The following is a 22,909-nucleotide window of genomic DNA, read 5'->3' as shown; positions in this document are numbered from 1 at the left end:
CGCCATGCGACCGTCGTGCGACCAGGAGAAGTGTGTGACGGGCGTGCTTCTGTCAGTGATCAGCTCTATGCTCCAGCGGCCTTCGTACTTGATCCATACGAAGATCACCCCGGTATTGTCGGACGAAGCTATATTGTTACTGTAGACTGACCTGGTAACAGATGAGCGCCATGCGACCGTCGTGCGACCAGGAGAAGTGTGTGACGGGCGTGCTTCTGTCGTTGATCAGCTCTATGCTCCAGCGGCCTTCGTACTTGATCCACACGAAGATCACCCCGGAACTGTCGCATGAGGCTAACTTCTGGTAAGGCTCGTTCCATTTCACTAGGATCACCTGGAACAATGGAACTCTATTAGTTTGCGAAGCGTTTAGTTTAGTGTTACATTACGTCACCAGAATAGCATACGACTATTCGTTTTCTATGACGGGTGATCGGTGATTAGGTAGGTACGTGATATTATCTATAGACTATCGGAGTGTCGGACGCTTCGGCCCGGACCGGGATCCTTCTAGTTCTAGCGTGAATGCAGGGGACAATGATGTTGTTATAATAACCTACCAACATACTCATATTTTTGCACCATCCCACTAAGGGGCTATTCATAAATTACGTCATTTCAAATTAGGGGGGGGGGGGTCTGGACATCGGATGACGTTAGCATGAAGTAGGAGGAAATGGGGTAATTTGAAGCATGATTTTTGGATGATTATGGGGGGGGGGGTCAAAAATCGTCAAAAATCGATGACGTAATTTATGGACAGCCCCTAACCCGGGGTGAACCGGTTAAACCGTTACCCAGTGTCAAATTGTACTGGCAACTAGTCAGATTAGGATCGTAGTTTTGCCTTTGCCTTATATGTATTACCTATGTGTTATTCCCTACGACAACGTCTAAAATTATTATTTCTTGTTGGTCACTCATAAAATGTCTAGTAAGTATTTAATATTATGTTTGACATTTTATCCAGCATTTATTCTATCTAAATCGGAGTCAAAATAGGACCTTTCTACATGGAATGACCATGAGAAATTACCCGGCAACCGCAAACCGAATACCTAAATGAACGCCAACGGCTAAATAAATAAGATCGACAGAAGAAATATAGGTCGGGCCGTAATTCATCCGTCCTGAATACGGCCAGCTCCCGAATAAATAAAAAATAATCATACATCATTTACGAAATGGAGTAAATGTTATCGCGGGCGGGACAATAAACGAGGGAGGTATTTGGTGCCGGCGAACGTGCCGGCATTCCCGTATTTCTAGGCCCGCCGGGCCGTCTACAGAACACGATTTTGACGCTTTCACTGCTGGGGCTAAATTGAAAAGTGCCCTAGGGTCCGGCGTAAGTATATTGGATCTATAGCGAGCGCTCGCCTAGCGGGCCGGCATCACAACAATACCCGCAGGTGCTCTTAAACTATTAGGCGGCCGCTCGGCACGAAATGTGTTAAGGGTAAAGGCCAGAGCACACCGGCTGCGTGTTAAAATGTATGAGCCGCGCACACATACGTCACGCAAGCGGTGTGCCGTCGCTCATAAGGATCTGTGTGTAACGCGCAGGTGCACGTCTACGCACACGCACCCGGTGTGCACAGGCCTCTAAGGTACAGGGTCGGCGTTCTGTGAGTGATGAAAGAGTGAGATCAGTTTAGAAAGGTGAAGCACAAGGACTGACTGGTGCGGCGTCGTCGATCTAAGTAGTTAGGTAGTGTTTTTATATTTCAATAACTTTGTAAGAAAACTACTTGATATCGTCACACGTGCACCAATTTCTAGTTAAGTCTGTCTAGTGCAATAACCATTGCTACATATGCCAGGAGTCCATACGTCAATAAATTGTTTTATTTATGTTTGGCCTTATGTTGATCTGATTTTAAGACACAATTGTGCGCACACGGATATTTCGTAGAATTCGAATAGAGATTCTGGTGCTGAATCCCTACTAATATAATAAATGCTAAAGTAACTCCGTCTGAATGTCTGTCTGCCTGAAGGACATATGATAGTGTTCATCAATCGTCATCATTTTACGCAGACGTAGTTTCTAGTTTCTGTAAAATTAAGCCCATGTGCGGTGCGCCTAAGAATACATGCAGTAGGTATACTAATCGTACATGTTTTCGTAACAGGCAACATAAAGGGCCATTCGCATATATAATTCAACAAGCCGGCATTGCGACAACATGCCTCGTATCAGGAATGCTCTTATTGCCATGAAAACGGTGCATGCATACGAATGAGAGCTGATTTAGAGCTCAGACCCATGAAAACATATTTTCATTATGCGAATGCCTACAATTTTAATGAGATGTTGCTGTTGGCATAATAAGTGGGGCAATTAGGTTAAAAGTCAACAAAACGACCCCTATTCGACGAGCCACGTTTGGTTTGAAGTATCGTGTTGATCTCCCGTAGATGTGGGAAAAATCATAAATTCTCGAATACGTAATACAATGTCAAAATTTTACATAAGCAATCCACAGTTAGATGACAACCAAACCAAACCGAACTACCCCGAGTTCAGAGTTTAGTTTTGGTTGTACCAAATGATACTATCCACAGTGGATCGTATCAACACTTGATAGAATCAATATGCAATCAACTGTTGTTTTGACGTGGATGCGAAATCTGACGGTTGTACATGTCGAATTTGGTTCCAAACTTAACAATTAAGTTGCCCACTTAGTAATCTTGGTATAAGGCATGGTAGATTTTGTCCCCGCGTAAGTTTTTGCACTTCTAGAGAAACGATTGTTTTTATTATCCACAGTCCACACACCTAACATGCCACTATAGTGGCTATATCTCGTTATCCGCTACACTCATGTCCTCATTATACAAAGACTGTCCGTTGCCTACTGCATCACTTTATAAAACAAAGCAGTTCTATTTGCAAGTGACAGCTATTTATTCACAATACCTGCTGCATCTCCACATGTAGGTACACTAGTACAAATCTAATCTAACCCTCGATTAAGAGTAAGTTGTTATAATAAAAGTCTTAAGTTACACTTGGGGTGATATAGGTTCAGAAAAAATGTTTTGTGCCATTTCGTGACACTTTGTTCTTTCTACGTTTTTGCAATAAGTAAATTGTCTCGTTTGTGTTTACGAATATTTTCCATTGTATTCTATTCATACCCTCAGTAAGCGTCTAGAATGCTATATAACCATGCTATAACGTGCCGCAACGGGCGACAACTTACAACAAGTGTTTAATAAAGGTGCCTCACTTTTCCCGCTTTCCTCTACAATTAAGCGTACTTTATGGTACTCATAATGAGTTTTCCAGCGAACTTTTTAGCCTGCCTGGAATGTACACGATATTTCTTGAGCGATAAGTTACTTGTTGGATATTTCTGTTCATAAACAATTTTGGAGATAATTAAATTTAATGTTATGACATAAATATTCCCGTACCGAGAATCAAACCCGAGTCTCCTGAATTATTTGTATTTTTGCCGGTTCACTCGACTATACCTCCCGCTGTCACGTCGATTGTCGAGATTGCGATGCACCTTTAGGCCCACTTGCACCATCCCACTAATCCGGGGTTAAGCGCTTAAACCGTTAACCAAGTGACAAGTTGTAGTGGTAACCATGGTAACTCCAGATTTAACCGGTTAACCCCAGGTTAATGGAATGGTGCAAGTGGCGCTAAGCTAAAACTTACATCAGATATCTGTGTCCGCGCAAGTTGTAGTTCGTGCGCGCTGGCAGCTCGTGCGGGCGACGCGCGTGCCACGACGTGAACGTCACGCCGGCGCCTCAGGCGCCTGGCACTGGAGCGCGCCGCTGGCTCCTCTACACGATGGGCCAGCGCCGGCTACTCCAAGGGACGCATTTATGCGTTAGAGGGAGCAAGTGATATTGCTATCTCATTCTACCGCATGGCGTCGTCTGCGGCTGAGGAGCCAGAACGTCGTATGGTATGAGGTTCTTTATACCTTGTGTTGGTATTATTCCTAAATGGTTTGTATTTTGACACGCTCCTACGCCCCCAAAAACGTAGATCAGACTGCGATGCGCCTGTCTAAGCTAAAACTTACATCAGATCTGTGTCCGCGCAGGTTGTAGTTCGTGCGCGCTGGCAGCTCGTGCGGACGACGCGCGTGCGACGACGTGAACGTGACGCCGACGACGCCGCGCACGTTGCCCGTCGCCAGCCAGCCTTCTTGGTAGTAGTTGTTGCGGTTCAGCTTCCATCCTTCCTCCTGTGGAACAATAAATCAAAATCAAGTTGCGGCTGGAGGTGTAGCAAACCCAAACAATCGAAATGAAACAATGTCACAGAATAAGTTATAATACTAGTACTATCGTACAGAAAGAACACTTCCTACAAAACCGAAGTTTGACAGGGATTCAGATTCGAATCATGATATCCCTTTCTAATTTATGGCACTATCTCTTTCGACTATTTAGGGTTGTCAAAATTCAAGTAATTATCTGTGACCGTGCACGCAAAAGGACGTTAAGTTGTGTCCACCCTAATAATAGCTCGGAGCAATGGTGAGCCGAACGGAGCCGAGTTTGCCCATGGGCAGGTGTCTCCCCACTGATAATGTACGGAAATAGTCACGTGACTTTTCGTAGCATCTGGGCTATAACCGCGAAAATCGAAGTTCGCAAATTGCGGGGATCTTTCTCTTTTACACCAATGACGACGTAATTAGAGTGACAGAAAAATCCCCGCAATTTGCGAATTTCGGTTTTCGCGGTAGCCCCTCTGTCATCCCGATACATTTTTCTTTTCGTTTGGCTTGTGTCGATGTACGATTGTCACCTTGGGCCAAATTCGACATGTACAACTGTCAGATTTCGCATTCACGTCAAATCAACAGTTGATTTTATTGCATACTGAGTGTTGATTCCATCAACGGTGGATAATATCATTTGGTACAACCAAAACTCCACTCTAAACTAAGGGTGGTTTGGTTTGGTTTGCTTGTCACCCTAACTGTGGATTGTTAATGTCAAATGTTGACATTGTACGTATTCGAGAACTTATGATTTTTCCCACATCAACGGGAGATCAACACGATACGTCAAACGTCGCTTGTCGAATAGGGGTCCTTGGCTAGTGCCTCAGGAATAAAGTTAATTATTGCTTTCGTTTACGAAAGTTGGAAGTCTGAAGAAAAAACTAACAAGCAAGAGCCTTAAATCTTTTCCAAGAAAGGTTCAGAATAAGAATGCTACTTGGGTCATTTCATTAAGTTTCCAGAACACTTGTGTTACTTTCGTAAACACATTTTCCGTATTTTCACGAGTTTTCTTTAGATCTCGACGACATTTACGATTTATGGAAAGGTACATCGGAACATACTTTGTAAGTTTGTACTTCTATATAGCACATGGGAAAATCTTAATTTACTGCTAGGTAATTAATCAAAGCTGTGTTGCTGGAATAGATACATAGGTACATTTAGATCACTAGCTCATACTTCTTCTTATATCGGTTCTTCTTCCTAATAGTCGATTTAACCTAGTGCGAAGTAAACGGCTTTATTTAATAAGCTTTTGACACCTATAGGTATATAAACTCCGTGGCATCTTTATTCTTGTATCAGGACATTTAATATGATAGCTGGCCAAATTATGTTATATAATATAAGTAGGTATGTCTTATTACTTGTATTAGAAAGGATTGAAACGCGTTTATACCTATACATTATATTCTGTTTTAGACCTTAAAAATACAGGCATTTCATCAAATTCCAATTTAAGCTTTTCAAACCAAACTGTTATTAGTTCTTGCAATTGGTACATTTTCGTAGCTGTTATAAGGAATGGAGGGTCAGAATTAAACTGGTCCGCTTAGTGCAGAGCCAGGTCGTTTTGTAAATTGGTGAACTTAATAAAGATAAAGATAAAAGATAAAGAATAGTTTATTCAAGTAGGCATATTACAATGAGCTTATTAACGTCAAATAAACCTTTACCGGCTCCAACCGTACACCTCTACCCCGAGAAGATTTAAATCCCCCCTCAATTGGAGGAGGGTATCCCAATATGGGACCGGCAACAAACTTACAACCGTGCCCCATCAGCCCATCGCGCACAACCAAAGAGAATATAACACGACGTTTCAGGACGAGTAGAAACGTCGGAAATAAGCAACAAAATAATTTCGCGATAGATCCGGGTATGAATATGTTTTAATTTGTGTCCAAAAGGCGAAAGTTTTAAATGAGTTTTCTAATGTTGTTATGGGCGATTTTTTAAATTATTATCATATACCTAATAGTTTGCTATTCGCTTCTCTTATAAATCTCTCTCCTCTTAAAAAATATTCACAAAAAGTCAACCGAAGCGGCATAGATAGCTTTTGTGTACAAATACTTTCCGTAATGTCAATACTTAGAGAGGAAAATGAGGACTACTACGTATGCAGAATCGGCCGTTCATTAACTCATCCTCTTAATGCCTAATAAACTATAATTCTATGCTCACATAGCCGTATGGAGATTATGGAGAGGAAGTGAGGGCAATTAGCAATCGTATGAAGCGTCCTGCGAGCGCCGGAGATCGAAGCGAAATTGCCAATTAGCCAGATATTACGTGATCCCATCCCGGAGTAGTGATGTGCCGAGCATTCCACGTACTCGAGATTTTTGTAATTCTCGATGACATTCATAATATATGTTAACAATACCTTAGATTTAGAGAAATAACTAAGCTTACAGTGACTCCATATACATAGATAAAAAACTCTTTATATTTGAATTTTAAGCGAGGGGCAAAATTTGTAAATAATATTTTTTAGTACCACACCTCCCATATAACTTAAATATTATTGATTAAAATAAGGAAACTGATGTATGGAGTGATCACTCTTATGCCTTCTTATTTTTCAATGGTAGTACGTTTAACATTGGTACCTATATTGAAAATTATTAATTTTTAGTTTGTTAGCTGATCAACATTTGTTTGACTTGAATTTTTTAATTTTAAATCACATTAGATTTTTTGTATTTGATACTTTTGATATTGTAATTTCCTGTGAACCACGGGGTGGGACTCCTTTATTGAAGAACCCTGTAGCTGATCCTCATAGCTTAAAATTCCCAATTCTATAAATAGGCAGGTAGGTACATCCGGTGAATCTTCTCTTCCCTTTACATTACAAGCACATCACTACCCTCAACATTACGACACACCCGCCCAATTAACGCCAATTTCTAAACCCATTACCTTTCACAAGCCCCCCGAGATTAAGACTGCGTCGTGCAAAATCAGCGAAAAAGGCAGTCACCGTTTAGTCGCTAGCGTCCACATCGCTTGATAAAAAAAATTATAATAAATATCATTATTATCCCAAAGAGTGTGTTTACAACGAATCACCCTTGAAAATTTGAAATCTTTTACAATATAATAAATACACTCATGCAAAGTTGTACCTAAAACGTGATGAACGAGTGTCAGCGTTTAGTAAAATTTGTATAAAAAAATCGATGCTCATGCTACAAAATCGAGTGATTTCGAAAGCCAGATAACTAGACTACAACGAATCAGGCTTTTCCTATTTTTCCTCTTAAAGGCTACAGAGAAATTCAATCGTAAACGTAAACTTTCGTAAAATTTCCATACATCCGCCATATCTGTCAAATTCTCCTTCTCCTCAGATGCCCGCTGTGGGCCGTTGGAAGCGGACGCGTACATGCTTTTTCCAAATTGACATTTCAATTTGTCATATATATTGACAGAAATTCATGTCCGTATACGAATGATGATACCAGTGAAAAACTGTGTTCAAAATAAATAGGGTAAATGAATAATGTCACACGGAGATCCAGAGTCATTAAAATTTTGATTTGTTTTTATTCATAAGTCATAATACTTTAAAAATATAACAAATTATTTAAAATATATACGAACACAACCAAATCAGTGTAATTAGTTTCTTCCTAATTCACTAAAAATTAAAAAAGTTTGAAGATTTGTTTTATCTTATTGGAATAAATTTTCATTGTGCTGGCATTCATATTACGTCATTTTAAAAACATATATGACATAATGTCAATATACTAGATAGACAATTTATCAACAAATTTCTTCACATTTTAACGTAAACAATATAAATTATTAAAATTTTATTTATGAAGACGAAGCAATGTTGTTCACATAATATCAGCAATAAAATTTTTAGTTTCAACCAGTTTTGTTGCTATTCTGAGAGCTATCACGTGCTTTGAAAGTTAATTCAATGATATATCATCAAGAAATTGAAACCAAGACTCGACCTGCAGTCTCAGCGAGTTTTTGTGGCTATATTATCAGTTGAAAGAACGATATTTCCATCGCAGTGGTATGGTTTACGAGTACAGATTGGTTTCATGTGACGATGTTTATATAAATGTATCTATCAAATAACAACGTGCTTTTATTTCATTGATATTCGGTGCAAAACGATAACTCAGTAACGAAAAATAATTACTTATCAGAAATGCCTTAAAGTTTTTTCAGTGAACGTTTATTTATAGGTATTTATGAGGTCTTATGTCTTATCAGCGTGGCTTTGGCCTTTGGACATTTTTGTAATGCTTTGTAATAAGGTAGGTGAGGTATCTATATCCCTCATTTAATAACCTTTTTTTGAATGAATTACAATTTAATTATTTAAATACATAAGTGGTCTACAAACATACATATCCGCTCGGTCCGCTAAAATAATTTAAGTGCCCTACATAATAGGTATATTTAAGATTAACAATCAGTAAACATCATTAATTACGCTCAAATGCTTGTTTCAGTACAAATTGGCTGAAATACTTCCGACATAAAACCTAAAGGTATAAAAGTACAATTTGCTAAGTAAACTGTCAATCTACATTAATTATAATAGATAGACTCTTAGAAGTCAGCTTACTGAAGATTATGAACAACATATAAGTACTTTCTAAATAAAATACAATTTGTTTTTCCATGACTCATGTAGGCCGTATTTTACTATAGACCATTTTAAATTGAAGATGAAATTAATTCATGATAAAAGCTAATAAGGCCCGGTAATATTTTCTGTTATTCTTGAACTTCTGTTCAAGTCAGTGTTTAACTGTCAGTGCAAGTAACAAGGCCCGGTTCCGAACCAACATGGTATGGTTTTTAGGGTTCCGTACCCAAAGGGTAAAACGGGACCCTATTACTAAGACTTCGCTGTCCGTCCGTCCGTCCGTCCGTCTGTCTGTCACCAGGCTGTATCTCACGAACCGTGATAGCTAGACAGTTGAAATTTTCACAGATGATATATTTCTATTGCCGCTGTAACAACAAATACTAAAAACAGAATAAAATAAACATTTAAATGGGGCTCCCATACAACAAACGTGATTTTAGACCAAAGTTATGCAACGTCGGGAGTGGTCAGTACTTGGATGGGTGTCCGTTTTATTTTTGCTTTTTTTTTGTTTTTTTTTGCATTATGGTACGGAACCCTTCGTGCGCGAGTCCGACTCGCACTTGCCCGGTTTTTTTTATAAAACGTGTATTTTTCAAAAGCGCTGGAATATTTATATAACTATTTTGGTATATGAAGAAACATGAACAAATGAGAAATCTATATTGAATTGATTTGGTAATAATATCCTGATTATTAATAGAACTATTTTAGTTAAAATAAAGGTGGGCCCTTATATGCTTCACCTGACCTTATTCGTCCACATTTAGATCCTACAGCTATATTTGGTCACTTTGGTCAAATGAATCTAGGCCTTAATTTACTATACAGGGTGGAAAGATAAGTCGGGCCCTGGAGGGAAATTACCTTAATTATACCTTATTTTTTAAAAGAAACAAAACTGCATTCAAAGATTTTCTAAAACTCGCTGGCCTCGCCCGAAACTCGAACTGACTAAAAATTCCAAAAAATAAAAACTCGCAAGTTTATTCTACTAGTCGATACAGTTAATGTTAATGATAACATTTCTCCAAGAAACATTAGGTGTTACACTCGTCTGTCGTACAAAATATCCATAAAATCTAATATTTAGTACTTAAGATTTCGTTTGACAAGCCAAATTGAATAAAAAAAGAAAAATACTTTTAATGCAGTTTTGTTTCTTTTTAAAAATAAAGGAATGTCTACTTTAAGTAAAATGAGCCAGCTTAAGGATTTAAGGCTCCCTCCAGGGCCCGACTTATCTTTCCACCCTGTATACCATTTTAAATTTAAGGCGTAATTAATTCCAGATGAAGGATAATAAGGCCTAAAGGGAAATTTTGTAGGCCTTATTACCCACGAACAATGTATGTGAACTGAATAGGATAAAAAGGAACTAGATTATAACATATTGTTCTTATGTTTAGCACAGTGTAATAAATAAATATTTTTTTATAACAAAAACGATCGTTATATGATAAGTACCTACAAGCTGAAATGTATGTACATTTTACCTGTGTGAAAATTGTATAATTGAGATAAATAAACTAAATTATACTTACTATATTCTCTGTTATTCTTGAACTTGTACTTGGGCTAAAAAGGCCCTCTGTCTGTGCGGGTGACAAGGCCCGGCCCCGGGCCTTATTGAACGTGAGACGAAATAGTAAATTTAATTATTTTTATATAGGTAATTATGAGTTCTTTGATTTCCCGATAAGCATCACTTACCTACTGACTTACAAAAGTATAAATGTAGTACATATGTAGTACCTGAATTTTATTAGAGGTTTTTAAAGCCTTATTATCAATTAAGTTATAAGTGAAATATAATAAGCGTCTTTAGTCGTAAAAAAATATTACAAGCCCTATAACTAATGAGGGGATCATTTTAGATATAGTCCACTTTTTTCGAGTAGGTAAATTCGGACTATGTTTACAAACCGCATACCATCGCCCATGACCACACTGTTAACTGATAGTTCGTAAACCTTATTACAAAAGGCTTATAAGGTCCACCGATGGACAGTTAAGAGCATCGCCGTTTGTACCTATCTTAATACAAATAAAAGTCAACAACGAAAATAATTAATTACCTAATACGTCACATACCTATGACATGACATGAACAAACAAGGAAAGCTATATATAAAAAGTGATTTTTCTCTGTCTTCTCACAAAGGAAAGCTTTGACAGTTTAAATTCCTCAAAGAAGGTCCGTAGTTAACACTAAACTCGAAACAGCACCTTTAAAAAAACATTAGGGGTCACTGACCTGTCCCAGTAAATTGAGGTAGTGTGTGTGAGCTGCGTTTGTGTGTGAAATGGGGTAATTTGACAGAATCTGAAAATTTACCCTCCTCGACGCCCTCTTAACAAACAACCATATCAAAGCAACAGGTTACGGCGAAGCAATCACGAAAACGGTATACACTAACGCGTTTTATAGTTTTTATATTAATAGTTTAAGTAGTTACTATTCAAATTTGCTTACTGACGAAAGGCATAGAAATGAGTGTTTGTAGAAACTCGAGTTTTTTTAGTCTAAATTTAAAGAACTCATTTTTACGAGACTGTGCTGCGCTAGAAAAACTCCTTATTAAGTGCCCCTAGACCCAGGGGCAAGAAAGGACCTCTGCAATAGGGTCGTTTCCTATAGATAGGTAATAAAATTGTTAGACAGCGGTCATAGAATCTTCCCCTGAAAAAAATTAAGTAATTTTAAAATCAACCACTTCATTTGCATGACTACTTTGGATTTTTTATCCCCTTTGAAACGAACAAAACATCTTTTCGATAATTAGTTAGAGATAAAATAACTAATAAAAAATATCTAAATAGGTCACGCATGTTAATGTCAGTACGAGGAATGATATCCATAATAAGCAGGCAAGGGCTGCTCAGATAACAAATGACTCATATGTTAATTTCAAAGAAAAAGAAACGTATTACCAATTTCGTTCTGCAGGGTGCTATTACCAAATACAGGCGAGCGTTCGCCTACCCAAGGTGAGATCTTCAGAGTCCTAACTGTACTAATCCACAGAAAACCTGTGTACTAATCTTAATGAATACGTACGAAATACAAAATGTGTTGTGGGGAAAGGAAACATGCGATGACAACGCACGGTGTTAGAAAAATGTGAACTTTCATGGGACGACATCTGCATTTTACTTTCACCCTTCTTTCCACTTTCAGATGATACCTAGATAAAAAGATAAAAAATAGTTTATTCAAGTAGGCATATTACAATGCGCTTATGAATGTCAAATAAACCTTTAAAATTTAAATCCCCCCTCAATTGGAGGAGGGTATCCCAATATGGGACCGGCAACAAACTCGGCGGGACACATCTTTTCAAAACATTATTACATCTTAAAATTAACATACCCAACACACCCACCTACCTAACATACCCACGGTCAGCGCTATAGTCAGGCACGAATATTGATTGTGAGGCGATTAATAGACGAAAAAAATTACATCCATTACCTACCTTTGTCTCGGTATATCCCATTTAATCCATTGGAAAATGGAAATTTCTATTCCCATACAAAAAATGTGAGAAGTTTCCGAAAATTTTCCACGTGGATATTTCGCGATTCTTGAAACTTTCCGGCGGCACATCAGTACCTACACGTACCTAAGCGTTTGGAGTAACACACTGGTGCCAGTATACTACACTACAGCCATGGCATATTAAACGGCAAGACGAAACTCTTTGAGTTTGCAGATATGAAAGTACAAAGAAAAACTGGCGCGTTCTTGTTACGAAGCCAGCTCGCTTAGGAAGGATTTTTAATCTTTTATGCGGAAGCCTGCTTAGCGCACTTTCGTGTCATGCCTTCCCTTTTACACTCATAACGTACCTAAGACACAGGCGTGAAAGGGACGGCCCGGAAACCCTGCATCACCTGCATGATTATAGTTTCCGTGTTAAAAAAGTAGGTTATACTTTTCGTACCTAAAGTATAATGATATTTTGTTACCAAAGAACCAGAACTAAAAACTAACACGATAAAGTACCTATAAAGGCGCCTTATGACATTTCCATAATACACTTGTTAAAAATGTCACGACTAAATTATATTATGATCCTAGTCAGGATAACAAGTTGACGAAGCTCTATAAATAATTCAAAGCAAATTTTGTAGTGTATAATCGTAGGTAAGTACCCAATCAAAGTAGATAAAAACAGTAATGACATTCCGTTACCAAAGACGGTAAACTAAAAGCGACCACGTTGAACCATAAAAAGCGCCCATTGATATTTCCATAATCCACTTGTTAAAGTAACGTAATAATGTAATGTAATATGTTACTTACTATTACGTAATGTTAAAGAAATAACAAGTTGACGCAGCTTTACAAATAATTCAAAGCAAAATTTGGTACATAAGTAACCTTTGTACTTAATCCAAGGTGGTAGACTAAACAGTAGCCTCGGAGTCCGATTCAAATGTAACAATTTGTTAAGGTTTTGATCTTTTTTTTTTTAATATGAATGGGCTTACTCATGGCCACAGACTAGCCGAGGCGTAGACGTGGCCTACGATGGAGCGAGCTCGCCCAGAAGGTGCCTGTTTACTCTTGATTTGAAGGTTGCCGGGTTATAAGAACACGGAAATATAGACGCCGGCAAGGAATTCCATTCCTTGGCAGTGCGCATAAGGAAAGTAGAAGCAAAGCGCTTCGTGCGAATTGGCACTACCTTACTTTGACACGACCTTAAAGTTCGCTTACACTGATTGATGCATCAGCATGCGAAATGAATTGAACGTGCGTAAGATGCACGTCAATATTTAATTACACAAACGGGTCTACCGCGACATAATTTCATTGTTGTCTTTCTTTCCGTGACCACAGCTGGTGGCGCAACTCAGCTGAAACGTCGGAATTTAAGGTAAAATCAAGGAAATTTATATTGCAGACCCTTTTGTGTAATTATTAAATATGTGTACACAAAATGCGAGAGTTTAAAGTGTTATATGCACGTCAATGGTTTAGATACGTCTTGGTTGTATCAAAACCAGTTCAAACTGTAAGAAGTTGTTGAGTCTGAATCGGGTTGTTGGTTCAGTCGCATAGGGCCCGGGGGACAGATTTTCATCCGATATTGCGCTACAAGAAAAACAAACCTAGGATCCACACTTACTAGTTTGTGTTAGGACCAGAACACACCCGAGAGGAATACCGCCGCGAACGACATCAAAACTACGCCAAATTAGCGTTTGAGTCCGCACGGCCTGATTTGATCGGACAATTTAATCAGCTTGGCGAAAAATTTTCCCCGTCTGGATAGGCGTCTGGATTATACACTAACTAGCGACCCGCCCCGGCTTCGCACGGGTTTCACAAAACCTTAAAAAAATATACACTTAATTCCTCAAGAATCACTCTATTGATAGGTGTAAACCTTATGAAAATCCGTTCAATAATGAATTTGTCGCGAACATACAAACACACAAACAGACAGACGCAGTGGGGGACTTTGTTTTATAAGGTGTAGTGATAAACGTATGCAAGGGAATTAATTACACTGAGAATAAAATAATAAACGTCACTTTAATGATAAAAAGCGTCTCAAAATTAATTCCTAAAAGCCATTTACAAACGTCCGCACTTTGCCATAAATTTACTTAGAATATTTAATTGCTTGTTCCTTGTTCCCAAAGTAGGTACAGTCAGCAGCAAAAGTTGCTAAGCGTAAGATTATTTTCCAATACTTTCGTTAGCAATAACATATCCATTGCCGGCGTAACATGCTCATTCCAATATCCATCACAAAACCCCTTTTAGGTCCTCCAACACAATTACCCTCCCCTGACCCTAATCCGTAATGGCGCGATAGTGGGATAAGTAAGTGTAATTTTGCCCTTAAATGTCAGACCCTTGGATTGCAGGTAACGATGACTGGTAAGTTTGCCCCCGCTCATAAATTGCTTAGACAATAAGTTGACACAAAAGTTTGACTCGGTAACACTTGAGCAATATTTTTGAAGTGAAAACTTCTTTAGCGGCGCTGTGCACTCTTTGTGATGGGGAATAGTTATTTGTACAACAAGAGATCAAAGTTTGATATTTCTTCGAGTGCTTATTTTGAGTCCCGTGCAAGCGAAAGATTCTATAATCTATCGCTTTCTATCTAATTTAGAATTTTGACCGTAGTAAGGGGCTCAAAAGCGCACGAGATGTGATCTCGTGTAGTACACAAAATTTTTCACCTGAGCAGTGAGAACATACCTAATTAGACAACTTGAAAAAAGTAAGTAATCCTTCTTCATCATTTAATACCTGCACTCATGTTTTCTTAAGATATACTAACAATTAAGTTTAATTGCCGCAATCGAACACAAAAACAAAACTTAATAATAAATTTCAGTAAAATAATATGGAAATAACGAACATCAACTGACACTTCAATCAACGAGTCAGTATTTACTTGCCAATAAGCATATTTTCGCTAAACAAGTTTGGAAATTAGTTTTTGTTTATAGGTACTTAACTAAAACGCTAACTTTCAGTACCTATAGTTATTTCGTAGATTCATTTTGTTTGTCTTTAATTATGGCCATAAATTGAACGTCTTTCAAATTATTTCGGTGTAGCCTATACTATATGTTGAAACTATTTTAATGATGCTGAATCAAAGTTTCACTAGGACCCAAAGTGTCTAACAGTAATTTATTTTCAGTAAAGGCTTGAAAGGCTTCGGATTACAAGCATTAATTCGTAGAATAGACGCGTCATTAGACTTGGCTAGACAAGGGTTTATAATAAAGTGCAATTTATTTTTCAGCTTTAAAGAATATTCTTTAAAAAAAGCTGCCGCTAAAAGTGCTATTTTATAGGAAAGCTATTTCAACGCCACATGCGGTACGTATACTCGGTACCATTATCAATTTATCACAGAATAAATAATAGTACCTACTAGTAGTAGTAGTAGGTACAGAAGATTCACTCTCTAACTAAACGCGTATGTTACCATTAGGACAGATATGACCGCTCGGAGGCGACTGGCGATAGCGCCACGCGCGGCTAGCCACCAAAATTGGTGTGGGACGGATGTACTCGTAGGTACCCCTTGCAAAGCGACGAAATCGCGGAGTGAGCCACGCCTGCCATTATACAAGTAAAAATACACCCGCTGGTCTAACACTCCTGCTATTAAGCACGATTTATATTGTAATGTATTTTGTAGTTTCTGTTTGTATCTTAACCTACAAACTATACTACCTCGCACCAACCTAATCTCCCTAACTTACTCTACAAAATTACACAAACAATCCTAAGCATTTCCGCCTCTCCCCACAACTGTGAACTACGCATTCCGTACCTACTTAATGTGTTCTAATATACCCCGCGGCCTGCCACCTTCGCTTTCTATATAGAACTGTGATGTGAAGTTATTGTATTGTAGAGCTTTCGCAGTTTTCGCACCCTGCCTTATTAGTGCGTAGCGCAGACTTTGAAATAAATACAAATAACTATCAAGAGAGAATTATCAAGTTATACTTAAATATAAACAATTAAATTAAAAGATTTATTAAGTACAAGACAAACAAGTAACAAAATCAGTCAAACAAACAAGAACCGAATGAGGTTTTTCACGTCAACATGATGGTGGCAGTGTTTCTCGAATATAAAAAGAGCTAGAGGTACTTTAAAATTACTATATATATACTTATAACCTTATTAATTAAGCAGATGGACCTACAACTAAATAAATATCTACCCTAATGGCCAGGCCATTCTGTAAACGCGCAAGCTTAAAATTCACCCCTTAAACAATTATTCAAATTTGCTGAAATATTAAGATTGAGGAAAATTTAAATGTTTTTTTAGGTAAAAGCGTTTGTTTGTGCTATGCGTAACGGCCTTTAAGAGCCAACAGGAGTGGTCATTTCTCCATACAAACGTAGTCCTCGTTTTCCTCCGTGGTTTTTGAAGCTAGAGCAATGATTTTTTCAACACAGATTAATATTGTCAATATCTGTGTCGGACCGTTTTGCTTTTTTTGATATTTTTGTTTTTTAAGGCGCTAGAGCCCTTCAAAAATGGCCAAAATGGCCTAATTGACTATGCCGCAATGAGAGGCGTGGTATTCAAAACTGATATCAATTAGCCAAAAAAGCAAAACGGTCCGACACAGATAATTTCATAATCATTTAGATTTCCAAATTTGGTTACGATTGGTTAAGTTTTGGAGGAGGAAAAAGAGGAGTACGAAACCTCGATTTTTGTCATTTTTACGCAGGATTTTTCGCCTCAGCTGCAGTTGTCCCTATCGCACTAATTTTAGGGGCGGAGTCAAGTTTCTAAATACGTACACAGCCAGAAAAGTGATGGGCAATAGTCGACATTTAATGTCGAAAATCTAGTGATGTAAGAAGTTATCGATAAACCGTCTTGTGTGAAAATATCTAACAAAAATATCTAGATCCTCCTAAGACACAAGGGGTTTTGCGTTGAGAGGGAACACATTTTTGTAGTTACATAGGTACAATCTATTTTGAACTTATTGATTCTAATATTTCAAATTAGAAATCAAAATCAAAAATATTTTATTGCATGGTTTTACAAAATTTTTAGGTACAGTCACGCTCCGTAATTGTCGAGCAATTTAAGGTCCTAGCTAGGGAATGCAATCTCGCACCAAGATTGGCGATTCGAGATCTCGCACGAAAAATCCGAATCGAGATTGGGTGTTTCGAGATCTCGACAGTCAGATTTTCGGGATCGAGATTAATATCTCGACGAGATCGAATTTGACAAAGTAACTAAAAATGTGTTATTTTAATCAATTATCTCTAAGAATTCCATAGATATAGACATCGTAAAATCGGGCGTATCGAGATATTCCTAGGAATATAATGAAACACCGACATTTCATGATCTGCCTAGCGAACACCAGCCATTTTGCGCAAACCTCAAGGTGTGATATTCTGATATTCCTATAGTCTATAGGCAAATTAAACAAAAGTCGTCTCCTTCACGATTTTCGTCGACATCTCTTCTAAATACCTAAAACTGGTATGGACGTGTTCCTCATGGTCTCCAGAATATGAATAAACCGGTTTTTATTTTATGGAGGGGGGGGGGGGACGTGTCGAAAAAAAGGAAGGAAAAAGTGGGCGGCCGACCAGCATTGATATTTGTTCACGTCTTTAGTCCTACGGGACCGATCGGTTCGTGTGAGATGTCGTTTGAAAGAGTATTAAACGTGCAATTATTGTTTTATAATAACCGTAGTCATGACTGTAGTCATTTACAAAATATTTAAAATATATGATTTTTTACCGTGCATGGATGGCATAAGTACTGACAAAACATGCCTCTAACTCAATAAATTATAACTTTACCGCAATTAATGTTATTATAAAATATACGAAAAATTTCATTAGCTTTCCAAAAACATAAGTTTTATTGATGTATGATATTATACATATAACAAAGTAATGATGAATTTTGTTCCGTCTCGTAAATGGCGGGCGACCGACCTCAACTGATCATTATTTCTCGGGTTCTATTTTACTGGTCAATTGGTGATGCATACCATTAGAAAGAATATTAAACATACTATAATTGGTTTCTAATAACCGTAGTCATAACTGTAGTCATTTACAAAATCATTGAAAATATGTATATGATTTCTCGATCAATTATTTTACAATGCGCCCGCTATGAAGCAAGGAATATCAAAGAATGCATTGCTCTGATGGATCTGCTGTCTCTTTCATAAGGAAGATCGTGATATGCCTGGGTTAATATTAGATCAGGAAATGGTGGCGTTTCATGATACGCCAAGGATTACGATTTTACGATACGAGTATGCCGCCGACATACTACTTATTTAAGGTACCTCATATTATATTTTGAAAATAACAACAACAAATTAAATGTTTAACATAAAATCAATTTTAATTTATACTTTACTTCTCTGAAATGCTATCGATGTTAAACCACTATTTACCTTTACTTAGAAACTGCGTAACAATAATAGAGCTAAAGCCGGACACATAATAGCACTGCCTGAACAACATGAATCTAAGGTCATATATTACTTAAAACAAAGTATTTCACTTTCAGTCTTGTTCGAGATCTCGAATATATTAATCGAGATCTCGACCGAGATTGCATATATCGAGATTTCCTGTCAACTAGGTAAAATTTCGAAAATACGTGCGAGCTCTAGCGAGATCTCGAAATTGCGAGATCTAGATAGCATTCCCTAGTCCTAGCTGAATTGGTTGTTTCATACACTTACTCTTACTCTATAGAATGTCCAATCCTGCCTTACAAAGACGTTAATATTTATATTTGTCATGTCTATACTTCGTTTCTGAGCATTATTGAAAAAAAAAATACTTACTTGATACTAGTATTAACCACTAAGTACATAAATAGGGTAATTCGCCAGTAACAGGCCACTATTAGTAACTGGCCACGCCAAACCAAAAATGAATTCTATTCACCTATAAATAGAATTCATTTTAGTATAAGGTGGCCAGTTATTAAAACCTTATACCTACTAAAATGAATTCTGTATCTGTATAGAGGTAAATAGAATTCATTTTTAGTTTAGGGCGGCCAGTTACTGGCGAATTACCCTATTCGATATCGAGTTCCGTAAACGTAAGCCGGGTAAGTAAAACAGTTCAATCGTAATAGGGTAATTCGTCAGTGGCCACCCCAAACCAAAAATGAATTATATTCACCTATAAATAGAATTAATTTTAGTATAAAGTGGCCAGTTATTGAAGTTATTGAAACCTTATACTAAAATGAATTCTGTTTATAGGTGAATAGGATTCATTTTTAGTTTAGGGCGGCCAGTTATTAAAAGTGGCCAGTTACTGGCGAATTACCCTACTTAGTAGTAGCAGTAACAAAAAGTGGCAATGCAAATTGCAATCAGTGAGGTGCGCGCCAGCGCGAGTACGGGCGCACCGCACGCGTCTGTGTGCGTGCATTACACATACAAATACAGTCTCTCACGCCGCGGTTACGCCCCGTCAGAGCGACGGGTATATTCAGCTTGAAATCTCAAAATTGACTTTTAGCTCAGCTCCCGTTTCGTCTTTAATCCATACAGACTGCGGTTTTTATTAGCTCTAGAGAAAGTTTATAGGTACCTAAGTACTCCACATTGATTTTGACCTGGCTATATTTTCGACCTACAAGTATATTTTCTCAAAAACGGACGGCAAAGTCGACTTTGCCGTCTAAAAAATAGGTCGCGAAGCGCGTAGTTTATGGTCAGTCAAAAATTAAAAAGTTAAAAACATTGCAGTCTCGATTTTGGGACTGCAATGTTGCATACAAATTCCATTATTTGTCGAGTTCCAAACTTTTTAAAAGTTGAAATGACCATATCAAATGAAGGCACAGGCCCATTAAACAGCCAAACAGATGATTAGTACCGCGACTATTTAGCTGTCTCAAATAGGTTGGCGTATTTTCGGCAGAAAAATACACTTCTATTTTTTTTATAAAAAAAATAAAAAGGCGGCAAGGGCTTTTTTCTGTGAAAATATATACGTAAGAACGTTGGTTTTGTAAAATATTTATATGATATTTATATTTCTTGCACCATTTTTGAGAAAAGCACTATATATGACTCGGCTGGAAGGCTACTTGCTGGCTTCGGATTCAATTAAACGGACTCCCAAGGTCGTCCGTTTAAAACGAATCCTCAGCCTGCAAGTAGCTACTTCCGAGCCTCGACAATAATGTACTATTCCAGCCGTACGGATCCAAATTAATTTTAAATGTTCAGAATATGCCCGTAAACTTTTTATCCGCCAGCGACGAAAATTAATTTGACTTGTCCGTTGCCTATATATTAAAGCGGATCTTGTAACTTAGGATGTCACTTTCTGACACGGTAGCGGTAGATATTTAAACCACGTAAAAACGGTAGAAGATATTATCAATACCAGGGGTGCGAAACTCCTGAGATCGGCCAAACTCGGCTCCGCTCGGCTCAGCATTGCTCCGTGCAATTATTAGGGTTGGCACCACTTGACTTCCTTTGGCGTGCACGACCACAGATAAGATAATCACTTGAATTTTGACAACCCTAAATAGCCGAAAGGGATAGCATGATTCGACCCTGTCAAACTTCGGTTTTGTAGGAAGTTTCCTCTCTGTACGGTAGTACTATTATTTATTCTGTGACAATACAATAATCATTAATCACTGACATGTTACATCGACAGACTAGGTGACATAACAGACTGACATTGACATTAAATTCGGCACGACTATACGAGTAACTAGACGCACATCGACTAATAATAGAGTAGTCGTTGACGACGCGTGTCAGTCCTACTCACACCGGTATCCAGGCGGCGTAGCACGGTCGCGTTTTTATCGCTTGTCACCATGCCTGTCACGTTCTAACAAGTATGTTAGTGCGAAAGGGACGCGCATAGTGATAGTCGTTAAAAATGGAACCGTGCTGCGCCCGCAGGTTTACCGTGGTAAATATAAACAGATATAGGTACGTTACAGTCTACATCAGGGATGTTGCGGATGCAGATTTTTTGACATCCGCGGATGCGGATGCGGATATTTAAAGCCTTGTCAAGATTTGGTACTTAAAAATGTCAAATATTTTTTTTTTTAAAGTTTATTAAAAAAAAACGAAACGTTTAGTATTTGAGCAAGAATATAGTAGGTATACGAGTAGGAGCGTTTAATTTAATAATGACGAAATTGCCTAGCACTTACGCCGCCGCTAAGACGTTCCTGTTACGTTACCGACTTGGTCGACATCCGCATCATATGCAGATGCTCCGCATCGATTTTATGCGGATGCGGATGTTGAAAATAATGCGGATGTTCCGCGGATGCGGATGCGGATATTCGCAACATCCATGGTCTACATAGTAGGTAGTACAAGTAGTAGGTAGTAGTAGTAATATTCTTTTTTGTGCACAATTAAAACAATATTCTAATAAAGGCTTGACGGCGTCCTTTGGCCAAATCTAATCGCATGATTAGGTATCACTTCTAAGTTTTACGCACAACTTATCTACGTTCGCAATTAGCACGGGCAGATATTACCGACACAACAGTGCTAGGCGCTGAATAGAAATGTAACTAAATAGGTCAAAAGCCGTGGAGAAAGAAAGGTTAATTGAATGGGAGCCCTCACGCCGTGCAACGGGACTCGTTCCCATTGCTTACTGGATACTCGTCTCAGTGAACAAGTACCTATAGGTAAGTGCAGACTTCCTCCACAAAACTAAATACGTAGGTCACTCGATAAGTTTTGAGATACAGAAAAACTATTCAAGATATTAGCACTATTTATATGACATTTTTTCAAAATACTCTCTATCATTCTATATTCAAAGTTCCATTCATCTAAACCAACTTTGAAAACATTTTTGCCAGTCTTGATCCGATAGGGCAGAAATCGCAACTTCATCAATTTGTTAGAGCAAACGCGGGATCTAACGACAACAGAGCTTCCTCACTCCAAGATATGGATGTAGTTGTAGGATTATATTAACGCTCCCCGAATTGACCACTAGGATCTTTCTCTAATTCTCTATGTCCTTGTATGTTATTCGTGGATCTTCTCGCACCAACATTTCAGTGGGTGTCATTCTGAATCCCTAACACGTTTGTCCTAAAGTCACTTGCACTAACTGGTTTGTCCTAATGGGCACATGCCCTAACGATCAATTGTCATAACGACTATTTTCCATAATGTAATGGTTAGCCTAAGAATCATTTGACCTAAGCATTTATACCATAACTATCAAGATCCCTAAAGTATTTTACCATATTTTCGAAATCCCTAACAATGTTTGGCATAAAATAACATGCTCTAACTGTTTTGACCTAATGGCTATTGCCCTAATGATCTATTATCATAACAGTTAGAGTCTGTGCGGAAAGAGAAGAGTCGTGGCAGAAACGGGAACTAACATTTTAAATTTTATATGGCAATCAAACCTTTGACACCTGTCTTGTAAAAAGTAAACAAACTTCTGTCATTGTATATTTTTA

At 38.0% G+C, this 22,909-nt stretch overlaps 1 protein-coding gene across 1 annotated transcript in view; it reads right to left on the bottom strand.

Annotated features, from left to right (window-relative positions):
• The window catches only part of LOC134664337 (tubby-related protein 4), a 110,537-nt gene that overhangs the window by 73,828 nt on the left and 13,800 nt on the right, over positions 1-22,909 (bottom strand). Inside the window, exons 2-3 of the mRNA XM_063520909.1 lie at positions 4,056-4,220; positions 152-334 (exon numbers count right to left, since the gene is read on the bottom strand). Coding sequence (XP_063376979.1) covers positions 152-334; positions 4,056-4,220 — 348 coding nt within the window. The remainder of the gene's footprint in view (positions 1-151; positions 335-4,055; positions 4,221-22,909) is intronic.

This window comes from Cydia fagiglandana, chromosome 5 (genome assembly GCF_963556715.1).
Source record: "Cydia fagiglandana chromosome 5, ilCydFagi1.1, whole genome shotgun sequence".
NCBI lineage: Eukaryota > Metazoa > Arthropoda > Insecta > Lepidoptera > Tortricidae > Cydia > Cydia fagiglandana.
This window is presented reverse-complemented; position numbering and strand designations above follow the sequence as displayed.